Source organism: Thalassophryne amazonica, chromosome 3, assembly GCF_902500255.1.
Source record: "Thalassophryne amazonica chromosome 3, fThaAma1.1, whole genome shotgun sequence".
NCBI lineage: Eukaryota > Metazoa > Chordata > Actinopteri > Batrachoidiformes > Batrachoididae > Thalassophryne > Thalassophryne amazonica.
This window is the reverse complement of record NC_047105.1, coordinates 63,412,324-63,435,892: the sequence shown is the minus strand read 5'-3', so window position 1 is coordinate 63,435,892 and position 23,569 is coordinate 63,412,324. Positions and strand designations below refer to the sequence as shown.

The following is a 23,569-nucleotide window of genomic DNA, read 5'->3' as shown; positions in this document are numbered from 1 at the left end:
GATAGATAGATAGATAGATAGATAGATAGATAGATAGATAGATAAACTTTATTGATCTCACAGAGGAGAAATTCACATGTTACGTCAGCTCTTAAGACAACACACAAAGTGGGTGCAAGTAGAGGAAAATGTTCATCGAACAGCATGTGCAAGGATAAACAATAATAATAATACTTTTGACAATCAACTAAGATGACAACCAACTAAGTATTTCTTTCAATTATCGCTTCACATATTATGAAATTCAATTCAATTCAAATTATTTCATTTTATATAGCGCCAAATCACAACAAAGTTGCCTCAAGGTACTTCACACAAGTAAGGCTTAACCTTACCAACCCCAGACTAGAGTAAGCACATAGGTGGGAGTGGTAAGGAAAAACTCCCTCTGATCATACTGAGGAAGAAACCTCAAGCAGACCAGAGTCAGAGGGGTGACCCACTGCTTAGGCCATTCTAACAGTTACAAGGTTTTTGCAAAGTTTTACACAGCAGATGAAATAGAAAACAGTAATTCAAGACATCTTCTGCATCAAATTCAGGCATGGCATCCTGTGCTCAGTCCAGTATCCCGCCACTACCGCACACTACCCTCCGCACCTTGGAAAGAGAGCAAAAGGGCAGAATCAGTCGCCCAGAAAAACCACTGCTAAGGTATAATTCATCAGCATTAAATCGACAGGAAAGCAGAGAAAATACTAAGGTGATCGCCAGCCGCTTGCCATAAGCTTCACTAACAGACCCAGGATTTAGATAAAATTGAGGCAGAGACCATTAGTAATGGAACAGTATGGAATGGAATTCATTTAAAACTAGTCACTTTTAGTACTGTATAAAACTGTAGCCACAGATTTTGTTAATACTGCAAAAACACAGGAAGTGCCCAGCAGTAAAAATCAAACATTTTGTGTGACTTTATTAAAACTGGATTATTTTGGGTCACTAGCCCATGATGCATGCATTGAATGTTATCCTGGTCACTGTCTTTGTGGAGTCCTGCAATCTCAGGCACGCGTTAAGTCCCCAAGCTGTTTGAGTCCCAGTCCAAGTCACGAAGAGTTGAGTCCCCATTATAGTTACATTAATATGAGCGTAGTACCGTGCAGCAGCACGAAGCTCGCTCTTATGGTAGACGAAGGTACAAACTGGAAATGGCACAAAACAATCTGCCCATAGGGGAAAAAACACAAACCGGACAACATTGTTGTAAAAAGCCACAAACCGATGGTAGATGAAGTCACAAACTGGAAATGGCACAAAAAACTATGCCCATGGTAGATGAAGCCACAAACCACGCAACGTTGTCGTAAAAAGCCACAAAACAGTGGTAGGTTCTGCAACAATTCAATTTGAAATTATTGTTTGATGATATATACACAGATAGTGATTAATGTCAGTGAAATTGAACCTATAATGTGTGAAATACCAAGTGTTCCAATACTTTTGGAGAGCACTGTGTCCTAACCTTATGATGAGTGCAAAATGAGCTGTTTTGTTTAAGAATGTTTAATTTTCACTGTTGCTGCACTTTGTGTGAAATCATACTCATATCGTATATCATATTGATATGACAATAATGCAATATGATAATTTGGCTATATTGTACAGCCCTACTGGCTGAAAGGTTTTAGCCATGCTCATGCTCCACTGAAGCATTTACTCAAAAAAGTCTGAAGGACCTAAATGACATGGTGAGATGCTGAAGAGCTTCGCTCGTCATGTCTGCGACATATACATATTGTAGCTATCAAGATCTTATGCCGAATTATGAGGACATATTACAAATAATAAGTATAATAAAGCTGAGTCCTTGTCTCCAAGGTACAACGTAATCAAATTTTTATTTTATCATTTTTATTTAACTTTATCAAAGCACTGTAACTTTATTTCATAAATTAAGATGTGAAAATTTCACGTTTTATATATACAGAACCATACCGGAAGTAGGTTCCGGTGTCCGGTGTTACACAGAAATCCTTCCCCCTGTTACTCGGTCAATATCATCAACATGGCCCGGTCTGTGTGCGCCAGAATCCTCGTCCAGACGTCACCTCAAGCTTCTCTCTTCTCCAAGACAGCACCTGTTTTTTCGAGGTATTCTACTTTAATTAAAGCCTATCGTTTGTTTAAAATGGAGACGTTTTGAAGCCTGAAGGACAACAGCAGAGGAGGTCAAGCAGAGTCTGTTTTTATTCTGTCAGGAGTTGCGTTATTTTTCACTTTCTGCCTCTTTTATTTTGTAATAATAACGGAACACATACTTATGCACATACATGTTTTCGTTTTGGCTATATATATATATATATATATATATATATATATATATATATATATATATATATATATATATATATATATATATATATATGCTATTTAATTGAGTTAAGAGTCTTTCCATTGTCATGTACACAGACCCCATTCCTTCCAGGCTGCTCAAGGAAGCCCTACCATTAATTAATGCTTCGATCTTAAATATGATCAATCTATCTTTATTAGTTGGCTATGTACCACAGGCTTTTAAGGTGGCAGTAATTAAACCATTACTTAAAAAGCCATCACTTGACCCAGCTATCTTAGCTAATTATAGACCAATCTCCAACCTTCCTTTTCTCTCAAAAATTCTTGAAAGGGTAGTTGTTAAACAGCTAACTGATCATCTGCAGAGGAATGGTCTATTTGAAGAGTTTCAGTCAGGTTTTAGAATTCATCATAGTACAGAAACAGCATTAGTGAAGATTACAAATGATCTTCTTATGGCCTCAGACAGTGGACTCATCTCTGTGCTTGTTCTGTTAGACCTCAGTGCTGCTTTTGATACTGTTGACCAAAAAATTTTATTACAGAGATTAGAGCATGCCATAGGTATTAAAGGCACTGCGCTGTGGTGGTTTGAATCATATTTATCTAATAGATTACAATTTGTTCATGTAAATGGGGAATCTTCTTCACAGACTAAGGTTAATTATGGAGTTCCACAAGGTTCTGTGCTAGGACCAATTTTATTCACTTTATACATGCTTCCCTTAGGCAGTATTATTAGACGGCGTTGCTTAAATTTTCATTGTTACGCAGATGATACCCAGCTTTATCTATCCATGAAGCCAAAGGACACACACCAATTAGCTAAACTGCAGGATTGTCTTACAGACATAAGGACATGGATGACCTCTAATTTCCTGCTTTTAAACTCAGATAAAACTGAAGTTATTGTACTTGGCCCCACAAATCTTAGAAACATGGTGTCTAACCAGATCCTTACTCTGGATGGCATTACCCTGACCTCTAGTAATACTGTGAGAAATCTTGGAGTCATTTTTGATCAGGATATGTAATTCAAAGCGCATATTAAACAAATATGTAGGACTGCTTTTTTGCATTTACGCAATATCTCTAAAATTAGAAAGGTCTTGTCTCAGAGTGATGCTGAAAAACTAATTCATGCATTTATTTCCTCTAGGCTGGACTATTGTATTTCATTATTATCAGGTTGTCCTAAAAGTTCCCTGAAAAGCCTTCAGTTAATTCAAAATGCTGCAGCTAGAGTACTGACGGGGACTAGAAGGAGAGAGCATATCTCACCCATATTGGCCTCTCTTCATTGGCTTCCTGTTAATTCTAGAATAGAATTTAAAATTATTCTTCTTACTTATAAGGTTTTGAATAGTCAGGTCCCATCTTATCTTAGGGACCTCATAGTACCATATCACCCCAATGGAGCTCTTCGCTCTCAGACTGCAGGCTTACTTGTAGTTCCTAGGGTTTGTAAGAGTAGAATGGGAGGCAGAGCCTTCAGCTTTCAGGCTCCTCTCCTGTGGAACCAGCTCCCAATTCGGATCAGGGAGACAGACACCCTCTCTACTTTTAAGATTAGGCTTAAAACTTTCCTTTTTGCTAAAGCTTATAGTTAGGGCTGGATCAGGTGACCCTGAACCATCCCTTAGTTATGCTGCTATAGACTTAGACTGCTGGGGGGTTCCCATAATGCATTGAGTGTTTCTTTCTCTTTTTGCTCTGTATGCACCACTCTGCATTTAATCATTAGTGATTGATCTCTGCTCCCCTCCACAGCATGTCTTTTTCCTGGTTCTCTCCCTCAGCCCCAACCAGTCCCAGCAGAAGACTGCCCCTCCCTGAGCCTGGTTTTGCTGGAGGTTTCTTCCTGTTAAAAGGGAGTTTTTCCTTCCCACTGTTGCCAAGTGCTTGCTCACAGGGGGTCGTTTTGACCGTTGGGGTTTTTCCGTAATTATTGTATGGCTTTGCCTTACAATATGAAGCGCCTTGGGGCAACTGTTTGTTGTGATTTGGCGCTATATAAATAAAATTGATTTGATTTTGATTTGAAAACAGGCAGTTGTGCCACACAGTGAAATTCTTACTCTGTTCATTCTCTAGAAAATTTGCATGTCGAAAGTTCACATCAGATTATTTTAAAAAAGAAAACACATTATAAAATAGACTTTGTTAGACTGAAGAATGTATTCTATACATTATTTAAAGGATGTACAGTTTAGAGGATGTGCAGTTTATATAGTATTGGCAATTTTGTGCAATATTGTGTAGTTTTAAGCAGTATTCCTGCTGTGCAGGAATCGTAAGGTGCATGGATGCATAAATAATAAACAGAACTATTATAATAAATACTTAGAGGATGATAGTAATAATGATGATGAAAAGAATGACAGTGAAATAACAGTCACTCAGGTGGTGGAGGGGTCAATCTGTAAGAGAGTTATTGAGAAGCCTAATGGCCTGTGGCTAGTAGTCCTGGACTTCAGACTCATTGACGTCATGAGATTTGTTTTCACTGTAAGTTTAATTGGAACAACTTAAAAAAGTTTAAAATAAAGAATCCTCAACTGCCTTAAAAAAAATTGATGTCATAAAAAAATTAAATGTAAAAGTTCAAGGGGCACAATTTTTTACAGAACTGTATGGAGGGCCAAAGTTGTTCCAAAGGTTTTTAAGCAGTTTTCATCAGGCTTAAAATGTCATGCATCTGGCATGAATGGTTTAAAAGACTGTCTCATTACTTTGGCACATTTTGTGCTACATCTAAGTCTCATTGTGTGTCTTCCCAGCCAGGTTTTGTCTCGTGCTCACAGGCTGGGTCCTGGTGATGATGAAATATTCCAGCGCACCACAGTGTCAATTATGCAGAAGGATGTGACTGGTGGGTTCTTGATCCACAGTTATAGTCCTCAAGGATTCAACATCAGTGGAAACCAGGTGTTGGGCCCCTGTGCCCTGGTGCCGCCGGCTGTCCTGCAGTGGAAAGTGAGACAAGCGTCCCAATTCCAGGAATTTTTCTGGATATACGCTGTATTGTCTTTTTTGTTTTTTCACCTATTTCTGTTTATTAACTTCAAACAATTTTCTTTGTGTTTCTTTTCTCTTTTTTCATTTTAAATCTCCTCTCTCTACAGGTTGGTGGTCATCATGACATCACAGAAGACAGCGTGTCACTTTTCCACATGCTGGACCCACAGATTGGTAGAACTGAAAACACAGTAACTCGTAAACTGTTTTACATCATGCAAAATCCATCTTCTGATGTTTGTCTGTTGTTTTATTTTGCAGAGATCCTTGTTCTGGGTACAGGTGCAAAAATGGAACGCATTCATCCTTCAGTTCTAGCGCTTCTCAAGAGAAAGAGAATTGCTGTGGAAGTGCAAGACACGGTAAATTATTCCCAGAATGCTTTGCTGTAGTCATTCTTGATCTTGTTTGTGTTTTTTTTTTTTTTTTTTTTTATTATTATTATTGTTGTTGTTGTTTTTGTTATTTGTTGGGCTTTGAATCTGTAATAAAGCTGAATTGAATTGAATTGTACATACATACATAGTTGCAAAGAAACATTTGCTTGTAGTGTAGACATTCTTTTTTACAACCGGTTTTCTTTAGACAAGTCAGTGGATGAATACATGAACATTTCACTCATTTCACATTTGCTGAACATGTCTTGGACTTCATTTACATCAATAATTAATAAATACAAACATTATGGTACTGTATGGTAAATATGTCTGGAGCAAGTCTTTCTCAAAAACTGATTGATTGCACTGGTCAAAAAAAAAATTTCTTGCATGGACTTTGAGAACCGATTTAGGGTAATTTTGGTGCCCTTAATCAGAATCTGAGCTCCGATTTCCTCTATTATGTCACGTTTTATTGCAGTCTGGATGTTCTGTATTGATGGATTATGCAAAAGTTGCTCATTCACTTACAAGATTGACGCCACTAATCACACAGAAAAGCAGCTTCAAGCATAGTTTTTAAACCAGGTTCACGAAATGTGGACAAAGAGCCATAATATCATTTATGGCACAGAAGAGCTGTGCAAGACTGCAGGTTTTGCTTATTACGAGAAATGTGTTTTCATATCTCAAAAATGTGATGTGATTGGCAAAAACTGCCACCAGGTTTGGATTTGGTGCCCCCAAATGACCCCAAATCTGTTGTAAAACCCCATGCAAGAAAAATTTTGTTGACCAGTGTTGTGCCCAAAGGAGACTAGTGAAGAAAGCCACCAAGACAACTCTGAAGGAGCTATAGGCTTCTGAGACTGACTGGAGAAACTGTAAATAGTGCAGCTTCTGTCTGTTGCACCACGGGTCATTGCGTGATGGTGGATGGGACAGTGAAGGATTTTCATACAAGAAAACAGATAAAATCTAGGCTCAGCTTTCCCATGTGGCTTCTGACAAACTAGCTAGCTGAAATTTCATGTCAGCTTTTGAACAAAATCTTTATCTGTACCACTCACTAACCACCAAGACTCACTGTCTTGGTGGCTTCCTTCACTAGTGTCCTTTTTTGCAATCACCAGAACACCCAAAGAAACTTGTCAAACAACTACTTCAAATTATTTGAGTTTTCCATTTTAATGGATATTGTTAAATTTGACAACACAGACTTTGTGTATTTAGCTATGATGTGGAGAAACAGCTTTGAACACTGAATAAGATATCACAAATGTTCCTGCAACTGTCACATCAGACTAATCAAAGTCATTATTATGGTTTCAGTATGTTTTATTATTCAGTGTTCTTTCATTTTGGTGTATTTTCTTGCAGCCTGTAACAGTTGAAAGGCAAGGGTGTCACACAAGCATTCTTCTTTCTGTTCTCTTTTCACTTGCTGGACATGATGTAGATATTATGTAAGGTTTATTGTATTATTATGCTAATAATTTAATTAAAAACGTGCCGACTGTACCGATTGAAGCTGAAGAAGTGGGTTATTCTCCACTTTTCTATTAGATGATTCCTTCAGTTTTTGACATAAATGCTGTGAATCCAAGGTGACCATGACAACAGTCCTGGCTATTTGTGTAAAACATTGATTTTCAGTGTAATATTTATTTTAAAAGTAATGAGTTGCATTCTTTTACTATATTTTTCCAGTCATGCTACCCATCTGTGTCCTTGTAAAAAGAAACTTTATCTGCATTGTCCCAGTCCACCCAGTTGTAATTGGGTACTGGCATTGGCTGGGGAAGTAACCTGTGATGGTCTGGTGTCCCATCCAGGGGAAGTCATAGCCTCTTATATGCTTCATGTTGCAGAATCCAGAGATGAACTCCAGAGCCTGCTGGTACTGGGTACTTGATTCCGGGTACTTGATTCTTCTTCTGTTTTACAGGCAAATGCGTGTGCAACCTTCAACTTTCTGGTGAATGAAGGAAGAGTGGCAGCCGCTGGCCTGATCCCTCCAGTACACAGCATGGTGCTTGATGTAGCAGGTGCTTAAGTACTCAGATGCTGATATTAAACTTCAGAGAAACACGTATAAGATCCAGGATGGACCTTATTCATACCTGTCAAACAGATGTTCTTCACCAAGGAGCAAAGCTGACATGACCCGGCTCTGTTTGTTTGAGGTAGTGAGCTGGGCTGTGCGATACAGCAACTTAAATCCAAATATAAAACCAAAAGTCTGACATTAGTTTGATGTGCTGATTTTGGATGGTGTTTTTGTGACGTTTCTAAGTAGTCTCCAGTTGAGAATGTTGCATGGTGTTGATAAAAAGTTCACATGTGGAATTTGTACGTGTGTATGCGGACAGTTGAATGTGTTGTTGTGTGTGTGTGTGTGTGTATGTATATATGTATATATATATATATATATATATATATATATATATATATAGTTTACCTTGCAATGAATCTTTTTTTGCTTTTCATTTTTTTAAATAAACTAATTGTACAGTGGGTGCCCACCTTATTTTCAGTAGGGCTGTTAGTCAGAAGGCCCAGTAGTTAGAAAATCAGTTGGGTATCAGTAGAAAATCCTCTGAACAATAACAGTGAAAAATAGAAAATGTCTTCAGCTTTATTTAAAATAGAATTCAAAAACAAACACCAGTCAATGAATAACATGCATATGAGCATGTACTTATTTCAACATTGCAACCACAGGAGCTGCGCACAAGTCTACAAACAAACCACAAACAACAGCTACATTAGCTGAGTCAGGGCACCCCAGTACAAAGTATGGGATCCCCCAAAAGACACATTTCTCTGACAACCGGGCCTTCTGAAAACAGGGCAGACCCTGTACAGTCCATTAGAAATTCGAGCAGTCACTGTTTCAGCTCCACACCACAGAATGCTGGAGATGAAAACAGATTTTTTTGCTTCCAAATCAGGAGCTCATTTCAAACTACATGTAGCTTCAATCACATCTGCTCCAGTGGTGGGAACAGCTAACCTAAAAGTTAGCTTTGATGAGTGATAATCCGCTAACTGAAAAGTTAACTGTGATAACACTAAACCAATATATAGCTAAAACATTTCACTGAAGCTGCTATTAATTGCTAACGTTTATAATGTGAATTTAGCTTTGGCTTGATATTTTGCCTCTGAAACCCTGAAAAACAGACCTAAAGAGCTGTTATTGTAATATGTTAAAGTGTAAACATGGAAGTTCCCAAAAAGGTTTAGATAATAGGCACTATACATAATTAAATCAACAAATGGAATTAAACACTCAGTTCCATTCGATATAGAGTTTATTTTCATTACAGAAAGTATAAAATAAATAACTTAGAAATAAAATGGAAAACTTAGCTAACTTGATAATTAAATACAATTACTGATTACTAATTCCTACATTTACTCTGGCTTGACCACCGTCTACTTGTTGCCTTCATGCAATGTGTAGATTTTCTTATAGGATTTGTATATAAGTGCCAACAGGAACAAACATGAATGATTTTAGGGTTTACAAACATTTTTGATGGTTAAACCTTACTCAGAAAAATGTTAGGTGACTTAAAAATAGCAGAATCAAGTTTGGTGGAAGCTAATTGGTCCGCTAATGGTAGTAGTCAAGCTAACATGCAGAAAGAACAGAGAACAACAACTTCTGGGTGCCATAGTGGATCTTAAAAATACTGCTGCTCAAACTTCCTGATGAGGTCCCATTTAACAGAGCACATGATGGTATCCTTATGATAGAAATGTTCTGAAACACAAGCATTGCAAAGATTTCAAAACGTTCTGGAACAGTGTTTCGGGATTGCCATCACTAATTTGCAGTACAGACAAAAAGTTTTATCATCGCCAGCCATCTGCTCCATCTATTCTTTAATTCTGATTTTACTTCTACGTTCTATTGTATATTTCATCCTGTATTTTCCCACGTAGTGGACATCATGTTGTAAGGTTGCTAATTTAAGTTAGCTAGCTGATACTGGTGTGAACGCAGGCGCTGATGGACAGGCCACAGCCACGAGCACACAACATGCGCAGTGTTTAGCAAATAACACACAAATTACATAAAGTTCAACCACAAGTGTTAATCATTTTTAATATTCTATACAGTATCTACTAACCATGTGGCAGGTGGCAGACACACCTATGAGATATTACATAGACAAAAAGTTGATTTTTATTTATTTGTATTTTTGATTGATTTCATGCATCATAGTTATCCATCGTCTAATTACTTCATCATTATGTGTTCTCTTAATTTGTTGTGTTATAAGTTAATAGTTTTTTTTGTTTGTTTTTACTGTCTAAAAAATGATTAAATGCCTGCCTCTGAAGGTGAAGGCTGTGTGTGTGACCATATTAGCGTCCATTCTGTTTGGTATCTCCTGTCCTTCACTGGGATAAGCCTCTTAAATCTGCCTCCAGCAGAGCTGTCTGCACAGTATATGACATAATTCAGGGGCTTTGTCCTTCTTACACTTAAGCGCCACAGATAACAATCCACCAATCCTCTTCACATCACTGAGTCATTTCTAGTCATCTGCCTCAGTTCTCACTCAAATGCAGGCTAGAGAAAAATAGTTCTGTTACTTAAAAAAAAAAAAATCACGGAAAATTTCACCTTTTCCAGAAAGTTATAGAGCAATTATCTGCATTCAAAAGGTAATTAGCTGAAGTAGAATGATAAATATAAGATATTCTTTATTGGCTAACATAATAGTGAAAGAGATGTTCTTAATCCCTTATCTCTTTCTGAGTGCCTGCCATCACAACTCTATATATCACTCTGACTGATTTGAAATGCTACTAAATTTGTGTCTTACATTGCTTTCGCCCTCAAGTTGCAGCAAGATAAGGATTGAGATTTAATTTCTAGGAACCTTTAAATGAGTTTTTGCCATTAAACAGTAGGGACCATTTTCAACAAGCTGACTTACATCTGTGATGATGATTAAAAAAAAAAAAAAAAAGGTCTGAAATCTCATATTTGTCTTGTTTCAATCAGTGAACCAAAAGCATTTTTTAATTTTCAGACAAATGTGTTTGAAATTTGTCTTTTTTCAGTAGTGGTAGCAACATCCAGTGGTGGTACAGGAGATGATTACTTAAGATGTAACAACTGTGCTACTTGGAATAAAGCGTCGGGTAACATGCATTGCTGCTGCACATCGCCACATCCACCACACTGCGGCACTGACTTGGGTCCTAGTTGGCAACCATTCAATTAAACATCCTGTCCATCACTACCTCCTGAAAGTAGTTATCTATCTGCACCAGCCAGGAGAAATGTGGGAGACCCTTTGGCCTTTTCCAGTTATTGGAGTCCACAGATCCAAGGATTTAGATCCAAAAGACCTACTACCCAAGATATCTAGCCACTGCCTTAGGTTGCTGGTTACTGTCCAGGTCTCACAACCATAAAGTAAGACTGGAAGAACCAGGAGACTGAAGACTTGGACCTTTGTTCTTCTAAAAAGATATTAACATCGCAGTACACCTCTGTACAGGGACCTTGTGACTCCATAAACTCTTCCCAGGAATCTCTGAATCTCCAAGGCTGAGGAGAAACATGAACTCCACTGCTGTAGTAAGTTATGCTTGTACAAGTTGGACAGTTTGACTACATATTGATAAAGGAAACAACAGAAAGCTTGGATCTTGAATTGGAACCAGGACAATCTCAAACCCAGACACTCCGACTTCTTACTTAGCTTTTCAAGTGCAGCAGTCCAGGCATCCATTGATTTTCAGCAATCACATCATCAGTGAAGTTGTTAGGTTAGTTAGGTTTGTAAAGCTTTCTCCACAAACAACGGCACCCAAGTCACAGGACTCCATAAGCCAACACCCAGTGCATGCTTTGAACAAAGTTGGCGGTAGAACACATCTCTGATGAATGCCAGAATTCACTGAAAAAAATACTACCTATGGTATAGATGAAAGTGGATTTGCTGGATGAATACTGAAGAACATTACAAAAACTTGAAAATGCAGCAGGGCGGAGGCTTTAAGACATTAAAAAAGGTGCAAAGTTTGAATTTTACAAAATAATGAGGAAAAATGACAGACATTATAGTCCAAATTGTAATATTAAAAATGAATACAGTACATTCAGACTTGACTCAACAACTTCCGTTTCACAGCTGCATAGCACAATCATTATTTAATTCTGACATGAGAAGGTTTTCCTCAGTCTTCATCATCAGAGGTGTGCGACTGGTGTCTCTGGGATCTTCCAAAGCAAAATTCTGTTCCTGTTATCCGGCGGTACATATCTGTGATGTCCTCACATTCATTCTCAAAGTGGTTTGTTGCGTCATATGAGCAGGACACAAATATCTAGTGAACACAGAGAAAAATCACCAATCATAGATGTATACAGTGCATCCGGAAAGTATTTATAAAGCTTCACTTTTTTCATATTTTGTTATATTACAGCCTTATTCCAAAAATGGAGTAAATTCAGCTTTTCCCTCAAAATTCTACTCACGACACCCTATAATGACAACATGAAAGTTTTTTTGTTGTTGAAATTTTTGCAAATTTAGTAAAAATAAACTATGAAATCACATGTACATAGGTATTCACAGCCTTTGCTCAATATTTTGTTGATGCACCAGCAATTACTGCCTCAAGTCTTCTTGAATATGATGCCACAAGCTTGGCACACCTATCTTTGGGCAGTTTTGCCCATTCCTCTTTGCAGCACCTCTCAAGCTCCATCAGGTTGCATGGGGAGCATTGGTGCACACAGAGGAATGTTGGATCTCTGACAGAGTGACCATGGGGTTCTTGGTCACCTCTCTGACTGAGGCCCTTCTCCCCCGATCACTCAATTTATACGGTTTATGCTCTGACATGCACTGTCAACTACAGGACCTTATATGTAGACAGGTGTGTGCCTTTCCAAATCATGTCCAATCAACTGAATTTACCCCAGGTGGACTTCAGTTAAGCTGTAGAAACATCTCAAGGGTGATCAGTGGAAACAGCAGGCTCCTAAGCTAAATTTTGAGCTTCATGGCAAAGGCTGTGAATACTTGGGTCCATGTGAGTTCTTAGTTTTTAAAAAATCTCCAAAAAGATGTTTAACATTGTCATTATGGGGTATTGTGTGCATAATTTTGAGGGGAAAAAATTAATCCATTTTGGAATAAGGCCTTAAAATAATAACGTGTAAAAGGTGAAGCGCTGTGAATACTTTCCGGACGTGCTGTAATTCCATTAAAATGTATTGTTTGGTCTAGTAAATGAGCTTAGGGAGGAAAACCCAAACCACCTGACTTCTGCTTCCATCATCATTGGGAACTAGAAGGTTACTGATGGAAACAAACCTGCAAAGAAAGCGTTGACAAGAGATAACTTTAAGGAAATGACCAAAGGTTTACTGACACGTCAGTAAATAGGTAATAAAATAAAATCTTAAAGGGGTCATATTATGCTTTTTCCCCCAACAAGGAAGGCAAAGCTGAGATTTGCCTTTACCCCATCACATATGCTAAAAGATTGATGGCTGTTTCTTCCTACATATCTATAAGTGACTAGCACATTATCTCGACATATACTAGTTAAGGGCCCCATTACACAGTCATCATTTGGGAGTCCATTATGCATCCTAAAAATTTTCAAGGATGCAGAAGGGATGTGGAAACACATTTCTGTGTAATTGCTTCAGTGTCCCTTGTTCGTGTGCTGAGCAAATGTGCTGGATTTGATGGAGTTTGCCGTGGTCTAAAAGCATGACATCATATTTCCTCACTGTTCGTGCGACAAGACATCAAACAACTCCAGCGCACCACCTCGCAGAGCACACACATGCAAGGGAGATGCGCTCCATGTCCACTTGTGCTGAATTGACACCGGAACTTTCAGAAGCCCAGAATGAACCATCAGTTGCAGGAAAAGTAGAAGACAAAGCTCTCGGCCTGATCTCCGCGCAAAACTTTCTGATGATCTCGGCAGACATCAGCTAACGAGGAGATCATTTTGTGCCTCATAACAACGCTTTATAAAATGAATGTTATTCATAAAAAATCCTGGCAAACAACCCCAATCATTGTGCGTTCATTCAGCATTCTTTTGGTGGTCAAGGCATCGTGTGTGTGTGGCCTGTGTATCATTTGAGCATCCTCTAGCCGAGAATACTCTTCTACATTTGTCAGGTGCAGTTCCATACTTGACAGTGACCACGGAGACCATGACATGTTGTGCGTAACTACCTAGCGTCCCTTCTAAGGTCATGGCTTGTGCTGTGCATTTCTGTGGCATCCTGTGGTTTTTAAGGAATATTGTTGAAAAAAGCTGCCTTACATGAAACCTCAGCTGTACTTATATGCAAAAGGCAGATAAATGCCAATTCTACACAATATGACCCCTTTGGGTGAAATTCAAGAGTTAAGACTTGACTTACTTTTGCATTATCGGCTCGAGAAGCTCCAATGCAGGCTGCACCTCTTTGTCAGGGTTTCTGGTTTCTGCTGTTGTGCTTACTGTTGCAATGTACATCCCATCTGAGGCTACATTATGGGCGAAAGACACTACTGATATGTAAATGTCTACAGGAACAAAAGAGAAGGGATTAAAATTACTTAGTTACAAACGATTTGTGACATCAAGTGCATGCTACACATCTAGACCAGTGTTTCCTTGTAAGGAGTATGTGTATCCCTGAGAGTATATGAAAGGTACCCTAGAGCTCTGAGAATTTTCAAAAAAAATAAGCATAAAACTATGATGAATAAAAAGCTTGACTTTATTTGCAACTAGAAACTGGTAAATATATAGAAAATGTAGATTAGCTCATGAATGGATGGCAGATTTTCTGAGCAGAGAAACGGTAAGTCCTATACAGGTGCCATTGGGCCACAGTTTATCCACAAAACTGTACTGTGAAGCGACTGAGAGCCAAAGACTCCCCCTGGTTGGGATGCCAGTCCATTGCAGGTTACTCCCAGCAGCCTAGTCCTAGTCCATCCATTTATAGTTGGGTGGACTGGGAAAGGGTGGATGAAATGTCTCATCTGAGGAATCAGGCAAATAGCCTGGAGAAGACACATCTGACATTGAATCCCAGTCTCCAGGGTGATGGTCTAATTCCTACTCTATGCTACAGAGGCAGCTGCTATGTGTGGCCTGAAATAAATTTGGAAAATTATTTTCATGATATATAAAACCTATTTTTGCTTCAATTGACCATGATCTCAACATTACAGTTGTTTGTATGATAGGTTTGTCAAATTTCTTTGATATACTTAAAAGACATGCAGGTTAGGTGAAATGGAAAATGTACAATTGTCCAGATCTCCCTTGCAAAAAAGGTCTTGATCTCAGTGGGACTAACCTGGTTAAATAAAGGTTAAATGCATAAATAAAAAAACTGGTTGTGGGTTAGATAAAGCGAGACTTCTGGAATAGCCTTCCCAAAGCCCCGACCCCAACCCCCTTGAAAATTTGTGGACTATGCTTAAAAGCCAGGTACATCCTAGGAACCCAGCCAATTTAAATAAAATCTATAAATTCTGCAAAGAAGAGTGGTTAAATATCCAGCCAGAATTATGCCAGAAGCTTGTTGGTGGCTACCAAAAATGTCTGTTCAATGTGCAGCTTGCTAAGGGACATATGACCAAATACTGGGGTATGTATATATTTGAGCCTGTATGTATAATTATGAGCCAGCGTGGATTAGGGAACATCCAAAATAAATTCAAACCTGTGCACTCAATTCTTGTTTTTTAAAGTCTTTAATGATGTGTGCTGCTGTACAATCACTCCACCCTGGCAAAAGAACAGTTCAGAGACATCATTAAAAGCCCAAAATTACCATGACACTCGTGCCCATGAAGAGTGCATGTAAAGTCCGACCACAACTGTAGATGATTGCTTTTGAGAGGTGGGCATGGACTGCGCCTGGGTTTTTGTCAATCCTTCTAAATGTAGTTAAATTTGCACATCATGCAGCCATTGACTGAGATTGACACCTGTGTCCTAGAATAACCGTGGTAACTGTGACACAATAAAACCCTTGAGTGGGCGGACAGCCGTCAGTCTCATACCTGACTTCCTGTTCAGTTGCGTTTGGGGTATGATAATTTGACAGGACTTGGCATCATGCGTGTGTTTAACGGGATGATTTAATAAACAGATGACCCTGATGACGCGGCTCACTGTCCTCACTCGGTTGGAAGCATAACTGGGATCACAGATCAGCTGTTTACAGTGGAACACCTGTTCAAGTGAATAGACCAAAAACATTATGTACACCAGTGTACTAACTGAAACTTCTGTACCTTTTATTTTCTACTTAAATTTGTTACCTTCCCTTCAGATATCACTGCTTTGACTTTGCCATCATTCAGAACAATTTCTTGCACGTCTCTGTTCAATAGGAAAGTCACTCCGTACTCTGCACTCAGTCTGAAACAGAAAACTTTGCATTAGTGTGATGTCAATGAAGTGTGTTAACTACAGTTTTTCTAATGCACATGTGGATGTTTGCAACAACTGCGCCACATCATGAGGGTAAATAAATGAATAAGTGTAAGGGTCTGTTTTACTAAAAGTTTGCATGTGTTGAAACGTGCAAACACCATAGCACTCTTTTAAAAAAAACCCTGCATGCTGATTTTCTACAGAGCCCATTCAAACTGTTTTACTTTAATTCCCCTCAAAGCTGAACGTTACCACTTCTGGATGTAACTGTATTTCACTTTACATCACACGGCAACCAGTGTAAACTGCATTATACATTAGAATGAAATTACAATTTATTGCAGTGTTAACCATCAGAAACCAAGAGATGTGACTGTACACTCACCATGGTTAGAATGAAACCACCAGTGATGGATTTCTTGTTTTCCATTTACAGAGGTGCTACTAAAGTGTCTTTTGATGACAGTTTGATTCTGCAATCATTTTAGTAACTTGCATGCAGACAATTTTCTAAAGGAGCTTTTATCTGTGTGAAATGTGTGCCCTTAAGTAAAAATAAAGAATAAATGACGAGAAACAAAAGAATCAAATAATAAAAATCAATTCACAGACATCTTTTTGGTTTCAATGTATACCTGTAGATGTGTATAGAATGCCTAACTTTCCTCCCCGTTCTCTCCTGCACCCTTGATTACTCGTTTGTTGCCCCTCTTCCCTCCTGGTCCATGAGGCTTAGAGAAGGCTTGCCTCGTACACAGAATTAAAAAAATAATAATAATAATTCACTGTAAATGTCGGTCATATTTAAAGAGTTAATAGTTTACTTAGTAATTGTTTCTTTAAGAATAAATGTATCCATGTGTAAGAGGTAAACCAACACAGCTGCAGATGTTGGACTTTGCATGGGACAACACAGCTGTAAGGTGCAGGATGCACATCACGTGAACATACTCGTGAGCTGACTGTTACAAGAAAAAAAACACTCACCTGTTTCAGGTATTTAATTATTGTAATTGTAATTCATTAAGTATTAAAGCAAACTAGTGAATAATTATTCTGTGTTATGCTGGTGGAACACAGAACTGTATGCACAGCTCGCTGTGTGCACTCTGTGCGCACAGTTGTCTGTCACACTTACATTTAGCATCAAGCCTTGCTTTATTCATATGCTCAAAATGTCATCAAGATCTATTCATAACCTTTTGAGTTCAGTGTTGCTACCTCTCTAACATTCTTAAGGATCCCGGACCTACAATATGTTCTGGATCGACTCAAAAATTGCAAAAATTATTTCCTAGGACATTATTCATCTGCTCACAAAGTGTCATTGAACTTCATTGTTAATACAATTTGAATTAAATGTTCCTGGATGCTCAAATCGTCTTCTGGATTCTGGATCCAAAATATGTCAAATGCAACCTAAAATTCCTCATTTTCTTGGCTCACCAAATGTCACTATGTACCAAACCTTCTTCTTCTATCGGCTGCTCTCATTAAGGGTCACCACAGCAGATCAATCGTTCCATCTCACCCTGTCCTCCTGTATCTTCCTCTGTCTCACCAACCACCTGCATGTCCTCCCTCAGCACATCCATAAACCTCCTCTTTGGCCTCCCTCTTCTCCTCCTGCCTGGTGGCTCCATCCTCAGCATCCTTCTCCCTATATACCCTGGATCTTAATTCCAGAATATATTCTGGATCACCATCAAAATCAAATCAATTATTTCCTGGAACAGTCTCTATCTGCTCACCAAATTTCATTGAAATCCATTCATTACTTTTTGAGTTATCATGCTATAGACAAACAGACAAATGCTGGTGAAAAAAACATTACCTCCTTGGAGGAGGTAATCAACAGCTCAGCTCAGTGTGTGTGTAACCTGGCAAATCCTTGTAGTAGCTCGCCGAGGCTATACAAAGGGTACAGGTATGGACTGAAATTATGACGAGCCACGGATTCTGAGTACAATCTGATCCGCCTGATGGTTTCGATACAGGGCTGCTCCAGGTAACTGCAGGAACACCAGGAAACAGTCGGTAAGATAATGGCCACATGACCTGGTTCACATACGTTTACGTGACTGACCTGTCACTGCTGTGTAAGGCTATGGCATGACCTGTGAAATCCATGACATCCTGTCCCACGTCAAAGCGGCAGAAAAGGTCTCGTGTGGTTGTTGTGTTGCAGTCTATGTCATGGTGCGTGCGAGGGGTGCGCTCTCAGTCAAAGTTCAGGGCGAACAACAGCAGCTTCCTGAATCTTCTCTTGTCAAACATACCCATCAAATCTGAAATATATGTTTAGAACTTGAATATTATTAAGAGGAGATCTACAGGAGTGCAAGAAAATGCACTAAATCATCTACTACCTGATGTGAGGGCGTCTTCCTCTGTCGCAGGGACTTTGTGCACTTTTCCTGCTTTGTATATGTAGCTGCCTTCAATGACTTTAAAGTCAAGATACCGTGTAACCTCAGTGTACAGCAGCATTTTGACCAGCTGACCTAACAAACACAGCAGACAGCACTGAAAATGCTCACGCACACATTCACATTAAATTATTTTGCATTGCACCAATCACGGGCAGCGAGCAGGGGTGGTGGCCAAGTGGTTAATGCATTTGGTTTTAGTGCAAAAGGTTCCTGGTTAAAACTGCCACATTTCTCCAAATAATGTGGCGTTGCATTAGGAAGGGCAAAATTTCTGCCAATTCAACATGATCCACCTCGGACCCACTGTGGCGACCCCGAGTGCAAACAAGTATAACAAGTGTACCCCGCCTCACGCCCTATGACTGTTGGGGATATAACTCCAGCCCCCGTGACCCTTAAGTGGAGAAAGCAGTTGATAATGAGTGAGTGAGTGAATGAGTGAGAGAGTGCACCAATCATAACTTTAACATGAGTGGTGGTCTCCTACTGTCATTTTTGGCTCCAATTTCCATCCTAATTTCAAAATTGAGGAAATCTAGCCGCCCCCCCACCCCCACACTTTTTTTAATATTAGGCCTAATTCATAGGATTTAGTATTATATATCTGCTTATACCCCCATCACACATAGCCGGAATCATGCAGAATGGTGTCAGAATTAACGAATCGGTGCACATCTGAAACGTGTCCGGATTTCAGCAGTTCCAAAACATTCTGACAGACATCTGCGGAAGTCCACACAGTTGATCAAAATTGGCCAGGGGCCCCGAGTGTGATGCACATGTTCAAAACCCTTCGGGCACCATCGAGATGGGACACCTATCCGACGGTGGTCCATGTGCAATCTGAGGACCATCTGACCACAATTTACATATTGCGATGGCAGCAAAATGGGATCTGAAACAATTTGAGCGCATATAAGGGAACTTCGAGATGAATCTGGGTGTATGACGTGCACGTGCAACATATAATAATGACACCCCCCACCCCCCCCAGAGTGCAAGAGAACTCTTGAAATGTATCTGGCACGCTTCATCGTGATAATAATTATGAATTATTAACATATACAGTGAATGTGAACAGTGGCTATTAAACCAAAAGCATCACACACTATTGTGTGCATACTGCCGCAAATCTGAACAGGCTGTTACATCCACAAAAGACCTTATAGTACAGATATTAGTCCATTCCTTCCCATGGGTGACTTAAATAATGTGAATATTGTCTCCATCATAACTATATATAACACAGGCAGCTGCACCTCTCCGTGGTGCGCAGTAACGCGTCATTGCACATGTTAGGCTCAGAGCTGAACAGATCTCACACTGTAATAAATGATCACCTTCTCACTCTGTAGGAGATATGACATGGAACTGTTGTGCCAGGCCATGGTAGCATTAAAAAACATGAATCTCACCTCCAACAGCAGTCCAGGAGTGTTTCACAGCGCGGACGTGGACGTGGAGCCGAAACCAGGAGCCTATGGTTAAAATCCTCTTAGCCAAAAGAAAAATTCATTCCCATGTGATAATCCAAACATCGTGGTGTCCAGCGCCTTTTATGGCCATCTGACAGCCTGTCTGTGTCATCTACCTGTTGTGTACATGTACTTTAAATGTCATTGTGCAGGTGTGGACGAGGTACTCCAGATGCATTCTGACACTGCTGACCACGCCTCTTTTCCTCCCGACTGCGTTGGATTATGGCAATATTTGCTGTGTCGGGCATGGTTCCTCCACATTCTTGCTATGTGTGATGGGGGCTTTACATACGAGTGTTTCTGAATATTTCGAAACACACCTGAGTACATACAATTATCATTACATGTTTTGGTTTATAAAAACTTTGCTTCTGCATTTTTCCCACACGTTTCCAAAAAGCAAAAATGTCTGTTAACTTCTTAAAACTGTCTTCTGCTGAAGAGTGCGACATGCTTTTTATGGATTCATGTTGCAGAGGAGGAGGCGTCTGCTCAGACAATGGTAGGTCCCGATGACTGCATATTTGTACCTGCTTGGCTGCCTTCACCTTCTTTTACATAAATGTACTCCCGGTCTGCACCAGTTAAATCCGGTAATTTACATTTTGTGGATCATAATTCAATTCGGCAACATGAATTTTTAAAACCTTCCCACTTGCTCACAGTGTTCTACAATGCTAATTTTACCAACAATTACACCAGCATTCAGGCCCCAATTGGGTAGCCTTTTATCATGATCATTATTATTATTACAGTCTCCATGTAATATGGAGTTGCGTGAGGAAGGGCCTCCAGTGGAAAATTTGTGCCAAACCAACATGCAGACACCTCTGCTGCTGTGGTGACACCAAGTGAAAATAAAGGAGAAGCTGAAGGTGCTTACTATTCTTATTACTTTTTATTTTTTCTCCACCGAAAACATCAACAATTGGGTATCAAAAATAGAAGCAATGGGAGACCGCTCAACACTTAGCTCTTACTGTTGGCAAGAAAAAATTTGGGGATGGTGTCAACATTCCACTCTTTTCCAAGGCCCAGTGGTATGGTGGGTTCTGGAACGTTAAACTTCTTGTACAGCTGTAAATAACAGTATATATATATATATATATATATAAAATCTGTGATTTAAATCCAACATTTTCTCCTTGAATGCACATTTGCACGTTTGTGTGTGAAGGCACCTCTTCCAGCGGAGAAATGGATGCACTTTCTCCACCATAGTAAGAATTCCTGTCAATGTGAAGAACCTTTTTCCCACTGAGTGACATTAAAGCAGACAGGACACATTCCTGACAGAGACAAGGAGGAATAAATGAAATGTCAAAATAGATGCAAGTCTGTAATGTTCAGTGATAACATTCCACATGTGTAGTTGAAGGATAAGCAACAGAAATGTTCTAAATCCTGCACACAGTCAACAAGAGCTCAGCACGCTGATGATCAACACCGTGTGGGAAAGGATTAAAATATATATATTGCACAAGAACAAGAATAATTTAGAGACCAGCTGATGTAAATGTAATGACTTGATTTTCATTAGGGAGGCAGTGATGATTATCGACCAGCAGGATGAATGACAGCTGAGTGAATATACAAATAGAACATACTTGTATATATCAGACACCTGCATTTCCTTTAAGTCAAATAAATGCTCAGACAGGATTAAATAAATAATCATACAGAGAAATTTTTAATAATGACTAAAATAGTGATGTATTCATGATAACAGCAGGAAACAGCATGATTTCTTGATGATCATGCAAATGTGCAACAGGACACCCAAATGCAACTTTCAGTCCGATGACACTGTTTTAGTGCGGAAACTGTGCATTTATTCCTTAAAAGACGTGCTGTTTCATTAATGGAGACATCCCATAAAAACATGCAGAATAACAATATTCTACTCACTTTGTTTTTTACACAAGCTGACTTCACAGAAAAAAGACAGTACATTGTTGCCCTTGTATGAAATTGAGCCTGGTCTTTGGCTCATGCTCCTCATAGAATCACATATGTGTACTATAAATATAGACGAATGGAAAGTCTCTTATAATAAAGGCTTAATAATAAATAAAAAATAATAAAGTCTTATAATAAAGGCTATAATAAAGTTTTCTTACCTTAAGGCCTGTTCCAAGCACGACAATATCATACTCCTGCATCCTAACGGTTTCTGTCCTTGTTTCTCAAAGTTCCACTGAGTCTTCTGACTGTAGCCTGTTGCAGCATTTTGGGAGTGTGCGTGTGTGCACATGCACATACAGACATAGGAACATATGTGTGCAGAGACAGAGATATGTGATGATGATGATGAGTGACAGTAATTTCTTTGTGTTCCCGTTCTGCGGTAATCCTCTTAAAACTGGCACAGTTGTGAGTGAGTAAGTGGCCGAGGGGTCCAGACAGTGTAGAGATACTGGAGGCAGATATGACTTAGGTGTGGGAGCAAGTTGTACATTCAGGGTCAGTGGCTCAATCCCTTGGTACTCCTGCATTCTCTGAATTCTATCACAAAGTTCATTAGATTATATTATCATCAAAATAATTTTGCTTATTGTTCAGTGACATCTTCCTATATATGCTATAACTTTTAAATTGCAATTATTGCCACTTTAAAATAGCAAAGCAATGATTATAATAACAATTTAGGCGTTCATACTATGCAAAAGTCTCAAAAACCTCCCCAGAACATGATACAAAAATAAGGTTCCTAGCAATGTTTCAGAACCCTAAATTAACTTTCCTATTTTTCATTCAAACAGACATATTGAATTGATTCAGTTTATCAAGTATCCAAGGACTAGTTCGATGCTTCATAAATAATACACTCCCATGCAGCAAATTCATTGCTCACAGATACTTCTCCACATAGATCTTTAAATTAATTAAATTAAATTAAATTAATCTCTATGTAGGAAAAAAGAAAGATACATAAAATGTTCCTAGAATGTTCCAGAAACTTTATTCCAAAATATATGTCCCCCAATTATATTTATGATAAAAAAGAGTGAACAATGAACTTCAGCAGAATGCATTTTGCCATACTCATGGTCTATCCCCATTTGAAAATATACTGTTTTTGACTGTATGTTTCATTTCAAATAGGTCTTCCCACAGTTGTTCATGCATATGTTCCCAGAACATTCCAATAACATTAGACCAAATAGAGTAACTTCTTGTTTCATCCAAGTGTTTGATTCCAGTTGCTGACGGTTACTGATACAAAGACTTTGGACAAGGAAAAAAGTGAGATTATAAGTAATATCCTTGTAAATGCTTTGTCAAATTTCTCTCAACTATAGACATGACCTATTAATTAAAGTATTTCACGTTTCATCACATAGAGGAATCAAGCACATTCATTCACTTACAACAGGTCATTCAACCATTGTTTCATTCAAACATTGTTTCATTCAAGCCTTTCCAGAACGTTTCATCCAAACATTCCCATAATATTCTGGTAACATAACATAAAGTCATAGTCACTGAACTAAATTTGGAGTAAGAAAGACAGTGA

At 38.9% G+C, this 23,569-nt stretch overlaps 1 protein-coding gene and 1 pseudogene across 1 annotated transcript; one reads left to right on the top strand and one right to left on the bottom strand.

Annotated features, from left to right (window-relative positions):
- Nucleotides 1-1,974: 1,974 nt before the first annotated feature.
- Nucleotides 1,975-7,887, top strand: ndufaf3 (NADH:ubiquinone oxidoreductase complex assembly factor). Its single transcript, XM_034166534.1, has 5 exons — nt 1,975-2,094; nt 5,079-5,274; nt 5,424-5,490; nt 5,578-5,678; nt 7,642-7,887. The coding sequence occupies exons 1-5, from the start codon at nt 2,009-2,011 to the stop codon at nt 7,747-7,749; spliced, it is 558 nt and encodes a 185-aa protein (XP_034022425.1). The 5' UTR covers nt 1,975-2,008; the 3' UTR covers nt 7,750-7,887.
- Nucleotides 7,888-11,126: 3,239 nt separating this feature from the next.
- LOC117506865 lies at nt 11,127-22,312 on the bottom strand (annotated as a pseudogene).
- Between the last annotated feature and the right edge of the window lie 1,257 nt (nt 22,313-23,569).